This window comes from Magnolia sinica, unplaced genomic scaffold (assembly GCF_029962835.1).
Source record: "Magnolia sinica isolate HGM2019 unplaced genomic scaffold, MsV1 ctg280, whole genome shotgun sequence".
Classification (NCBI taxonomy): Eukaryota; Viridiplantae; Streptophyta; class Magnoliopsida; order Magnoliales; family Magnoliaceae; genus Magnolia; species Magnolia sinica.
In genome coordinates this window covers 104,634-118,068 of record NW_026682801.1, presented here as the reverse complement: position 1 = coordinate 118,068, position 13,435 = coordinate 104,634, and the positions used below count along the sequence as shown (strand labels likewise).

The 13,435-nt window shown below is 36.2% G+C and overlaps 1 protein-coding gene across 1 annotated transcript in view; it reads right to left on the bottom strand.

Annotated features, from left to right (window-relative positions):
• The window catches only part of LOC131236193 (beta-glucosidase 12-like), a 39,942-nt gene that overhangs the window by 10,941 nt on the left and 15,566 nt on the right, over positions 1-13,435 (bottom strand). Inside the window, exons 5-7 of the mRNA XM_058233324.1 lie at positions 12,662-12,774; positions 12,345-12,588; positions 11,503-11,618 (exon numbers count right to left, since the gene is read on the bottom strand). Of these exons, the coding sequence (XP_058089307.1) occupies positions 11,503-11,618; positions 12,345-12,588; positions 12,662-12,774 (473 nt within the window). The remainder of the gene's footprint in view (positions 1-11,502; positions 11,619-12,344; positions 12,589-12,661; positions 12,775-13,435) is intronic.

Below are 13,435 nucleotides of genomic sequence, written 5' to 3'. Positions count from 1 at the left end.
TTCTAGATTTCTATTTCTCTTCTTTCTTTTAGGTTTAAGTTAGAATATGAAATTGAAGGCCGAGGGTGTTTCATGCCCAAGTGGGTCTATGACAATACTCAATGTCTTTTGAGTGAAGGAGGATTGGTTGAGGGGTTATCTATCCATCACATGATTAGACACTACTCTAGATCCTTAGAGTTAATTGAGGTTATGGCTACAAATCAACCTGTAAATAAACTGGTAAATCAGCCGCAATCTTGAGTTGTGGAAGTTTATGATGAGAATGAGATGCACCATGCACTCCTACCTTGTACTTTACAAGATTACTTACAACCAGTAGGGGTGAGCACGCCCTCATGTATGGATTTTCCAGGAAACATGGATATCAACCCTGGAGTGATCCAACTCATTTCAAAGTTCCTTGGACTTAAATCTGAAAGTCCATACTTGCACTTGCAAGAATTTGACGAGGTTAGAGCCACTTTATACTTTTCTAACGTGTATGAGCACAAGGTCAGGCTAAAACTCTTTCCTTTCTCCTTGAAAGAGAAAGCTAAGACGTGGTTGCACTCACTATGTACGTGATCTATTGGCACATGGAATGACATGATGGAGTTCATTAAAAAAATTCTTTCCATACTATAAGACGAACACCATCGGGAAGTTAATCATGAACTTTTCCCAAAAGAAAGATGAAACATTCTTCCAATGTTGGGAGCGGTTCAAGGATCTCGTTAGTTCATGCTCATAACACAGTTTTGAAATGTGGCGCATAACAACTTTTTTCCACGATGGAGTGACATCTTCCATGCACTAATTCATTGAGATGATGTGCAATGGGGAGTTCATGAACAAGAATGTCGATGAAATGTGGGATTACTTTGACAAATTCGCTGAAACCACACAATCATGGGACATCTCCCCAAAATCTAGCACCACATCTAAGCTTACTCAAGCAAGGGAGAGAGGTGAGATATACTTGTTGAAAGAGGATGATGATATAAATGCTAAAGTGGTCAGTCTTGCAATGAAGGTCGAAGCCATGAAACTTAAGAAGGATGAGGCTAAGGAGTTGTTTACGGTATCCGTGCTTGCAACATACATACAACTAAAAATTACCCAACGATACCTACTTTTTAAGAGGCTCTGAATGAGTAATTGAATACCGTGAACAACTATGAAAGACCTTTCAATGGACCCATCTCTAACACATACAATCCTACCTGGAGAAATCATCTGAACTTTAGTTGGAGGAATGGACAAACTGCTACTTCTCAAGGAATCCCTAACTAATTCTTGAATTAAGGGAAACCTCAAGAGGATCCAGCCTGAAAATAGAAATTGGATTGCATATTGAGTTACTCAGTACGCTCTTATCGTACTGAGTAAACTCAGTTGGGCCAACCTTGAATATATGTGATCTATCCACATCATCCATTCGTTTTTCCATCTAATTTAAGGGGTTGAGCTAAAAATTGAATCATATCTAAAGATCAAGTGGACCATACCATAAGAAATAGTGGGGATAATTATATCCACCGTTGAAACCTTGCTAGGCCCAACAATGATGTCTATTTGTCATCTAACTTGTTCATAAGATCATACAGACATGGACAAAGGGAAAAAATAAATATAAACTTGATCTAAAATTTTTGTGGCCCCAAAGAAATTTTCAACAGTAGATGTTTAATTCAATTATTTCCTATGGTGTGGTCCATTTGAACATTGTATATGTTTCATATTTGGGTTGAAGCCCTAAAATTATTTGTTAAAATGGATGGACGGAGTGAAAAAATACATAAATCATGGTAGACCACACAGAGTTTACTCAGTACGTAATCCGTTTCCCTGGAAACATATTCAAAACCAAGAGCTTATCAATTAGAGTATATTGCAAATTCTTCAAACCTTTCAAAGGCCATACAAGGGCGAGAGATAAAAAAATTCAATTGGAGAAAAAGGGATTCTTCTAACCCAACCTTTCCCCAATCCTAAACCACAATACGAAATAAGTGATTCAAGCTCTTCAAATCAAATGTAGCAAGCTAAGTTTATCACCACTCTTAGGAGTGGGAAGATAATTAACAAATCTATTCCAATAAGGGCTGAAAAGTCTAATGCCTCGGAAGTAGATGAAACTGATAGACCTAGCAACACTCCACATGGAGTAGAACCGGAACCTCTGAGCAAGTCGATTGCCCCATTCCCCCAATAGTTAATTGCACTAAAACCTCTAACTCTCAAGACATTTTAGAGGTGTTAAAACAAGTGAAGGTCAGTATTCCTTTACTGGATGTGATTAAATAAATACCTTCATATGCCAAATTTCTAAAAGACTTGTGCACGACTAAGAGGTGACAGAGTATCAAAAAGAAGATTTTTTGGACAGAAAAAGTAAGTGCCATCCTAAAGTAAGATGTGTCACAAAAATACAAAGATCTCGGTAGCCCAATCATTGCTTGTGTAATTGGAAATTACCGCATTGAGCACGCACTTCTTAATTTAAGAGCGAGTGTAAATCTGATCTAATACTCGATCTACGAATAATTGAGTCTAAGTGAATTAAAACCTACCTAGACTACATTACAACTTGTCGATCTCTCAGTTGAGTACTGAGAGGGATAATTGAGGATGTGTTGGTCAAGGTTGATAAATTTTACTACCGGGTAGATTTTATTGTCATAGATACTCAACCACCGTGGACATGAGCACTTAAATTTCTATCATTCTTGGTCACCCATTCCTTGCCATATCAAATGCAATCATTAACTATAAGAATGGAGTTATAAGTTTTTCTTTTGAAAATATGACATTGGATTTGAATATCTTTTTTAATACAGGCAAACAGTTAGAGGATGATGATGATTCCCACAACATTAATATGATCGACTCTTGTCATTTACACAGATCATGCGGCGCTCGAGTATTTTCTTTCTAAAAATGATGCTAAGCCCCGCCTAATAAGATGGATCCTCCTACTTTAAGAATTGATTTGGAAATTAAAGATAAAAAGGGAGTAGAGAACGTAGTGGCTAACCATCTTTCCCGCCTTGATCTTTCTGATTCCCTTGTGACGACACATATAAATGACATGTTCCCTGACGAACAATTGTTCAAAGTCTCCCATTCACATTGGTTTGCGATTATTACTAATTATCTTGCTACAGGTTTCACGCCGACACATTGGATTGCGCAAGATAAGAAAAAATTCTTTACCGAGGTACACAAATTCTTCTGGGATGATCCATATTTGTTTAAATATTGCTCAGATCAAATCTTCAGGAGATGTATGCCAGACAATGAACACAAGAGTGTGTCGTCTCCTTTTGTCATTCTCAGGCTTGTGGTGGTCACTTTTCAGTCAAAGAGACTGCTGCCAAAATTCTGTAGTGTGGCTTTTACTAGCTCACTATGTTTAAGGACACTCATGAATTTTGTAAAGCTTGTGAGCGTTGTCAGAAATTGGGAGCATTGTCTCATCGAAAAATGATGCCTTTGAACCCTATTCTGATCATTGAAGCATTTGATTGCTGGGGCATCGATTTCATGAGACCATTCCCCTAATCTTTTGAAAATTTATATATTTTACTCGCCATATACTATGTCACTAAATGGGTTGAAGTGATCCCATGTCGAAACAATGATCATAAAATGGTCATTAAATTCTTAAAAGAGAATATCTTTTCTCGGTTCGGAACACCTTGAGCTATTATTAGTGATAGAGGTTTACATTTTTATAATAGGCCATTTACAAACTTAATGAAGAAAGATAGCATCTCCCACAAAGTGAGCACTCCATATCACCCATAACAAGTGGGTAAGCTAAGATTTTTCATAAGGAAATTAAACACATCTTAGAAAAGACGGTTAACCTTGACCGTAATGATTGGTCAATCCGATTGACCGATGCCTTATGGGCTTACCGTACCGCATTTAAGACTTCTATTGGAATGTCTCCCTTTAGACTTGTCTATGGGAAGGCTTGCCACTTACCTGTAGAGTTGGAACATAGAGCCTATTGGGCTATAAAAAATCTGAACTTCAATTTGGATAATGCTGGCTCGCTACGCAAACTTCAATTGAATGAACTTGAAGAAATCCGAAATGAGATGTATAAGAACTCGAGAATTTACAAGGACATGATGAAGGTGTTTCATGACCAACACAGTCTTTGGAAATCATTCATACCAGGTCAGAAAGTCCTCTTATATAATTCTCGGTTATATCTCTTTCCCGGTAAGCTCCGATCTCGTTGGACCGGTCCTTTCACTATTACTAATGTTTATCCTCATGGGGCTATCAAGATAAAGAATCTAAACAATGGCAATGAATTTAAAGTAAATGGACATCGATTAAAGTCATTTGTCAATAAATTTAATTTAAAGGATATGTCCATACCTCTGACTGATCCTATGTACCGAGATTGATCTCGTAGTCTAATGGAGATATAGGTAGGTTTATCGCTTTCATAGAACTAGGGTAGTTTGTTTCCATTGTTTTAGGATAGTTTGCTTATACTTTGTTGAATTTTGTTTGGTGCAAACCTATCTTTACATTAAGATTATTAGAAATGCCTCAGAATTCCTTCTCCAGGTATTACCTTTCCATCACTTTCTTTTTCTTTTTATTACCTTTTTTGCATTGCATGCTTATTCTTTTACATTGAGGACAATGTAGATTTTTAGTTTGGTGATGGGGGATTAGGTAACTTAATCAGTATTTTCACAATTTTGAGCAAAATTTTTGAAAATTCTTAATGATTCAAGTTGAAATCTGTTTGGGAAGTGATAAATTGTATACTTAAGAATGCCTTGGGTATGATAAGATAGAGATTGAATTTTGGATTGTTAGAGTTAATCACCTAAGTAATTTATCACTTAAGTTCTAGCCCTTAATTGATTAAGAGGAAGTTTGAATATCATGTTAATCTAAATCACAAACATACTCAATCTACTTTCTCTAAGATATATTAGAAGTTCTGATTGTTAGTATGTGAATCATTGATAGATGGTGAGAAGTGAGTCTGGAGAATTGTATTCACTGTAAAAAAAGAAAAGGAAAAAAAGAAGAGAGAACTAGTTAAAAAACAGGAGATTGACAAAGAGGTCATGAAAAAAAGAGAGAAAAAGAATGCAAAAATAAAAAGAATGAATAAAAATTGACCGTCGATATAAAATAAAAAACTGGAAAAAGAAGAAAAGGGGGATAAGTTCGGAATCAATATTGAGTTTCAAACTGATCTTGAAGTGATGAGCATGGATAATATGATGAATTGATAGTATTCATACAGGAAGTAAGCTGATTTTCACTGAGCATAATGAAAAATTTGATATGCAAATTTTGATTTAATAGACAAAGAATTTATTTGATTGGTTGCTTATGTGAATTGGTTCTAGGTTTTCAAAATCTGACTTTCATATCTTATTTCTACCCACTCATCCTTGAGTGCACAAAAGATTATTTTTTGAAAGAGATTTCTGACATTAAGCATTGAGATTTATTTTATGCATACTTTGCTCGAAACTAGCAAAATGCTGGTTGGGAATTGTGTTGAGGGTCAAATATTGCATATTGGACCCCATTTATATCTTGGTTTTATGAACTTGATACTGCTTAATGTCCTATTTTACTAATGTTCATGTTGCAAGGTGAATCTAAGAGCTTAGATCGAAAAAGGTGCTAAAGGTATGGTTTTGACGCGCAAAAATCACCAAGGCAAAGAGTGGATCTTAGTAGATAAAGATTGAAAATTTCAAGGTCCAAAGATTCAAGAAAACTAAGTGGAGAAAGAACGAAGCCGAAAGAATAAGTGCAGAATACACATTGACTGTGTCATCAAGCACTGCTCGATGACATCGAAGACAGGTCGATGACATCGAATTTATGAAGAAAAATCGAGTTGGTCGCTGAACAAATCGAAGACGTTTTTCGATGACTCAAGAACTTGTTCGATGACTTGAAGCTTTGCTCGAAGACATCGAAGACCTGTTCGATAACATCGAATTTTCTGTGTAATTTTGGTAAAACTCGGTGGACATATTGGGCACCATTTTCGATTATTCGAAGCACTCCTCGATGACATCGAAGACCTTCTCAATGACACCAAAGGCCTCTTCGATGACATTAAATTTATTGAAGAAATTGAATAAACTCTCTGGACTATTTTGGACACATTATCGATTCCTCGAACAATGCTCGAAGACATCGAAGGTCTCTTCGATGACATCGAAGGTAGGTTCGATGACATAAAAGGTTACAGAGTTCAGATCAAGCTATAAAAGTGTGAAAAAAGCACGTACAAAAGATACCCTCGATGACATCGAAACCTGTTCGATGTCATCGAACGGATCACACGATGTTACGTAGAGTGAGTAAATTTGACGCAGTTTCTAGATTTTTCAAAAGAGGTGTGAAAGGAGGTATTGCACAACAATAAATAGGAGTCCCTGGGGCATTCCTAGGCATAATCGAGGGTTTGAGGAGTGGAGCAAAAGCGTGGAGAGCCGTCACCAAGTGTTCTTTTTATTTCTTCCTTAGTTTTTTTTTCATGTTTTCTTCTAGGATTTTAGTTCCAATCATGTCTATGGTTGGATAAACCTCTTAGTTAGGGCTAAGGCGAAGCTTGTAGCATGATAGAATATTTTCTATTGCTTTGATTTATGTTTATGGTGAACTCTCTTTGATTCTGGTTTAATTCTTAAGAAATACTTTCAGTTTTTAATGGTTTGTTGTGACTTGAATTACAATAGATCTGCGATAGCTTTGAGTATGTTCTTTTCATGTATTGAGATTGTGAAATTAAGAAATCCTGTTGTTCACCATCATCCCTTGGGCATGGTTGGATGACAAAATCCCTTCTAATATTCATGATTCTCTTATATTTAGTTATGAGATTGGTATATCCTATTTCGAGCCATTGTCTCCTGGGCATGGTTTTGTGATGGAATCACTTCCAGTTCTCACAACTCTCATCCATTGAGAATTAGGTCAAAGAAAATTCAAATTTGATTTTACTGAGATATCTTTCAATTGGATAAGATGGGATTCTAATTCCAGTTATGTCCATAAATCAAGCATAAATCTCCCTGATCTCTACAAGTGGATCCTTGGAAACCCTAGTTCGCACCTTTGAATTTCTTAAGTGTTTTATTAAATCTCTCACAACAATTATTCTCTACACTTTCAAATTTAGGTTTACATCTTCTTCAAGTTCTACTTCTAGTTGCTTTTAGAATATACACAAGATCAGTCCTTGTGGATTCGACCTCAGTCTAACCGAGATTATTACTGCATCGCGACCTTACACTTGGGGTTGTAAACAATGAGCCATCAGGGAATGGCCTATCCCTACAAACATTCATGGAGTGAGGAGTTTCCATGGGTCGAAGACCTCTTATCGTCGATTCGTGTAGAATTTCAGTACTATAGTTGCATTATATATTGTATGAAAAAAGGCCCGTTTCAGTGGATTGATAAAGCTGATAAGAGCTTTGCTGGAATTAAGCATCGATTATCCACAACACCAGTCTTGGTTTTTTCTAGTTTCGATAACCTATTTGAGGTTGAGTGTGATCCCTCGTATGTCGGAATTGGATGAATCTTAACACAGGAAGCCAGACTGGTAGCCTTCTATAATGAGAAGCTCAGCGAAGCCCAAAAGAAGTGGTCGACATATAAGATTGAGTTATACACAATTGTTTAAGCACTACGATATTGGTGGCATTATCTAATTCAGAGAGAGTTTGTTCTCTATATTGACCATCAAGCCTTAAAGTTTATTAATATTCAGACTAATGTGAATAACATGCATGCTTTGGCTATCACATGTAGAATATCTCTATAAGTTGTTAACCAAGTATGAGATAGACAAGGCAAAGTTGATGATCATTCACCACATAACTCACTTCAAGCTTTACTCAGAACAATGCCCAAAATCAAATGAGGAAAAATAAGATATATCTCCTGTGCCTTATTTGAATGTTGTAGGAAATTTAATGTATGTCATGGTCAGTACGAGACCATATCTTTCACAGGTAGTCGATGTTGTGAACAGATACATGTCAAACCCTGGCAAGCAGCATTGCAAAGAGGTGAAATGACTACTTCAATACATTCGAGGTACAAAAGATTGTCTTAACTTTTGAGAAGACGAAGGTAAAGTTTTTAGGGTATGTGAATTCAGACTACACAAACAATGTGAATTTCAGAAAGTCGACTTTAGGTTACTCGTTTGTATTAGAAGGTGGAGCAATCAGTTGAATGTTGAAGCTTCAGTCCGCGGTGGCTCTTTCCATGACTGAAGTTGTATATATGGCAGTGACGAAAATGGTTAAGGTGCTTGGTTGAGAGGCATGATAAATTAGTTGGGGTTCAGCAGGAGGTCATGCCAGTTAATTGTGACAGCGAGAGCACTATCAATTTGGCTAAAAAAAATTGTTTATCACTTCCATACTAAATACATTGATGTTCATCCCATTTTATTTGTCAGGTGCTTGATAAAGGAGGCATGAATCTAGAGAAGATTCACACCATTGCGAATCCGACAGACATGCTCACCAAGGTAGTTCCTGTAGAGAAGTTCAAGTTTTGTGTAACTTCTCTAAGCTTGGCGATGACATAAAAGGAGGACAGAGTATGCCGAGAAGCAATAGTGGAGCTATAATGCAAGGCAAAGATAAGATAAGAGTACAAGGAGCTACATGTTTGATGAATGAAGACATGGTGGAGAATTTTGTATTTGATGTCTTAAATCAAGTCAGATATAGGGCCCGTCAATGACATTGACAGATCGTTCAATGCCATCTTCGATGTCATCGAACAGTGCTCAATTCCATCGAGATTTTTCAAAATTTCTCCAATTGGTCGCTGGACTAACTGGGCTTTCTTTTGATGCCATCGATGAGTGCTTGATGACATCGAAGATCAGTTTGATGCCATCAAACAATGCTCGATGCAATCAAAGAAAATTAAAATTTTCAGTTTTGTCTCTAGACAGTTTGCCTGTTAGTTTGATGCCATTAACATGACTTCGATGCCATCAAAGGATTAGTTTCGATGACATCGAAGTGTGTTCGATGCCATCGAATTATTCAATGTAGATTTTCACAGAACTGTGATTTTGTGAGATTTGTTTTCGATTTCGTTTGGGATTCCTTCTTGCCTTTTATATATGGATTTAAACGGGATTGGGAGGAGATTGTGGGGTTTCTAAATCGTCGAAGAGTTTTAAAGGATGTGGCAAGGGTGTGATTTGAGGTTGTTCGAATAGAGTAAGCTCTTTACTTTGTAATTTCTACTTTTCTAATGATCATCTGTCACTTTATGCCATGGTTTTTTACCACAAGGGTTTTTCCACGTTAAATCGATGTGTTATCTTTGTGTTTGCTTGGTGTGATTAGATTACTCTCCTAAATTCATCTCTGTGTACTTCTGCTGTCCCCCAACAATCAATACTTTGGATTTTTTGGGTCATCATATTGACAAGCCATAGTCCAAAAGTCTTCGATAACTAAAAACTATCATATTTGTCATCATCCACTGTTTGTAGACAATGGAAAAGGGTTACACTGATGGCTGATGTTCTGATTAAATAGGGATGTTATCTAGTGTGTTGGTTAAAAGCCCAGTTCTCATAAATGTCTATGAAAAAGCGTACTTTTTAGTCAAGTGAGTGGAGAGTGGCTTTAAGACAACATGATGTTGTTTGCCCTAAAATTGCATTAATGACTATGGTCATGGATTAAGATGACTAGCACTGTTTGGTATTCCCATGAATGTTATAATTAATGTGTTGAAGGCTTCAACTATCTATAATTATGTAGGTTGGAAAGAGGAATTCCTCTTATTGTCCTGAGGAAGCTGAGATTGGACACAATGGCTAGTCCCAAGAAAGATGAGATTACACACAATTAAAACAAGCTAAAGTAGAGTTGTTCATGGATCTCAATATCCTAAAACTCCATGTCCACTATAGTGGGATTGGACAACTGATAATCGTGTTTTAATGGTCATCTTATGTGTAGGGAACTAATAATGAGTTGGAATGGACAACCTCTACATTAATGTTTTTTGTACCTTTGCACTACCAATACGGAACTGTTAGTGCTAGTTATGTTGACAAGTTCTTGCTTTCAGGCTCAATTGGAAACTTGCATTGGAGGATCGCATAAAGTCCGTGATTTGAGACATTTGCATTGAATTGAATTGACATGTTTGTGTCCTAACTTTGACTAGTCTTTAGACATGGGGAATGTGGATTTTGAGGCCTACCATTATGTCCTTTCGTTGATCCTAGGAGGTTATATTTGCGACTAACATACAAGTGTGGTTAGGCGCATGCATTAATTAGGATGCAATTGAGACCCACATGTTACAACATAGATTCACTTGTTCTGCCAAAAATACATTACCAACTTAGAACTTGGTGACTGGACTTTCCATCAAATCATTTTTAATTGGGTTTGACATTTCAAAGGTTTGAGATATTTCTTCAAATTTTTTAACCATTAATCTTCTGCTTTAATGTTAAAAGTTGTTTCATTGAACTTAATGGATATCAAATAGTTAAGATCTTGAGGTCCATTTATGAATGGTGGATTTAGTTAATTTAAGTGTGCATAAACTTTTATTGACACAAGGCATATACCATAAGGATGAGGAGACCATAATAGGTACATCCTTCTAAAGCCATTACTATTTATAAATAAAATCTATTCCAGAGAGAGAGAGAGAGAGAGAGAGAGAGAGAGAGAGAGAGAGAGAGAGATGTATGCACTAATAGAAATGACAAAGGATGTGTTCACAAGTCTAGAGTGCAAGTTCAGAAGTGAAGATACGGACAACACAGGATTTCTTGTAACCCAGTTCCTTAAGTAGATGATGAATGGCAATAGGTGGATTCTTACTTAATTTCATAAGATTTATACATTATCAGCCATCTTTCAAAAATAAAATAAAATGATAGAACCTTCTTTGTTGAGTCCATTTGCAAAGCTGCACTAAATTTGGAAGGATCACTATAAAGCATTAAACACTATGGGAGATGTTTATGCATGACTTCATTCAAAATCTTCAAATTGAAAAAGAATCTAACCTTCAAGATAAGGAGGGAAACAATCTTAGGCTTGTAAGGTGAAAGTTGATAATAAACAACCCATAACAATGTAGAAATTTAAAAATTTATTAAGGATTTGAATAAGAAAGGCAAATGCGCTATGTTGCTAGTTGTTTTTACAGTTATTTTTTTATATTTATATAATTGATTAAGGCCATCAGTTTCAAATGACATTAGGTGGCCTAGACTGTAAAATGAAAGTGACTCTAGAAGTAGAGAAATTGACATTTATGAAAAGAAATCAAAGTTTACAAAAACAAAAAATAAATAATAATAATAATAAATAAACAAATAGGAAATTTCTCAACCATAAACTTTCACATTTTAGGGATTTTCATTAAAAAGGGACCTTTTGATAGTTTTTAGCCCCCAAAAAAACCATTTAAGATATGGGAAGGATTGTTTACCATCCGTAATGGAAGTCCATGGCCCTCTCAAATGCATTGTGGTATGGATTACCAGATGAATAGGGTTCGAACCAGGTAGACGCCAATGTAATTCCAATGTTACCCTTTTGGATTGCCTGAAAAGGTAAATAAATGCGTTTACAGCCTTTAATTAATATTAAAATCTCTTCGGATGGGGGGAAAAAAAACTTGACCCACCAACTTAACCTGGGTCTAACTTCAGGCACCATCAAACCCAGCCTAGTTACATCCCCATAAGCAAGGCTTATTCATTGTATTACCAGTCTTTTGTTAATCTTCCCCACAATCTACACATTATTGAAGTTTGACCGCCTTCACTGCCTTCACCAACATTAATTGGTGTAAGTACTCATTGATCATTTGCACCATACAATAGGCCACCACCAAATTAACTTAGGTTGATGGATGGTTTAAAAGTGCTAAAGGCTCCATACAATATCCAAGCTAAAATTTTATATGTTTGGTATGGTCCATGCCATCTAAAAAATAGGGTTTGGGGAAATGGCCTATCCAAGAAGTCGTCGCTCCATTGGATTGCTTGGATCAATCAACACATGCATTGACGAGTGTTGAAAATGGCAATCTGAAGGTTAACACACTTCAACAACGTGGAGAGGATTAGCAAAACTGAATGGAAAAAATAATAATAATAATAATAATAATAATAATAATAATAATAATAAGTGGGCCTTACTAACACCCATACTGATAGATTTCAATGGATCCTCTTTACATTTTACTTTTTCGATGCCAAAAATGTAAAGAGGGTGCATGCAAATCAAGCATGGTGACATGGATATAGTTTCTCCAACATGTAGTACCTGATAATTGGTCCGGTACAAGTTCACTGTAGCTGCATGACAGAGGATTAAGTTATGGGCTACAAGATAAGGCTCCGTGGCAGAATCACCAACATCACACTTTTCGGAACATCTACCCGGTGGCATTTTTCCCAAATCATATCCTAGCCATGTAAATATATTTGGCTCGTTCATTGTGATCCAATGCTTGACCCTATCCCCAAATTCTTGAAAGCAAACATCCGCAAAATCTTTGAAAGGTTCTCTGCAAATAAATGAGATAAATATAAGATTTCTATGCTTGATTAAGTGAGAGAGATAGAGAGAGAGGTGCATACACAATATTTCCATTTAAGAATCCTCCAAGCTTAGTTTGTAGCTCCAAGGGGAGATCCCAGTGGAATATTGTAACGAACGGCTCTATACCTATCACGTCCATAACCAAATATTTCTGCATTAGATTTGTTGCAAGTGAAAAAATCAAACATTTGTCCATAACTAATAATTATTTTATCACTGCAATGGTTCCTTTGCAAATGAAAGGCCTCGATCATTTCGAATATAAGCACTTCTAGCTACTCCTTTAGGTCAGAAGCATAAGAGTGTCTTTGGTAACACCACTAAAAGCTACTTTTGGCAATTTCTCTTACAAGGAAAAAGTTATTTTAAAGCATAAAATGTCTTTTATTTTGAAAGACAAGCTGCTACCAAACCCTTATGTATTTGGTTCAACATTTTAAGGAAAAGGTTGTTCTTTTTTATTTTCTTATATATATATATATAAACCCTGGAAATTCACTTTCTTTCTTTTTTAATTTATGGTGTAAAGTAGGTTGGATTTATTTTCCTTGGGAAGAGCCGTTATATCAAAATGATTTTATAAAAGCACTTGAAATCAAAGGTGGAGTGGATAGGATGGAATAGCCATACAAGCATGCATGGCACGTACAACACGTTAAAAGAGGAGAGAGTAACAAGTGAGAGGCATCGGAAAAAGCTATTTCACGCATTAATGTCGGTATGACTTCATACTTCAGTCCGACCATAAGTTGAATAATATTATGTTGCAATGTTATTCCAAAAATCTTGTAGATCCAAAAGTCAAGCTACCA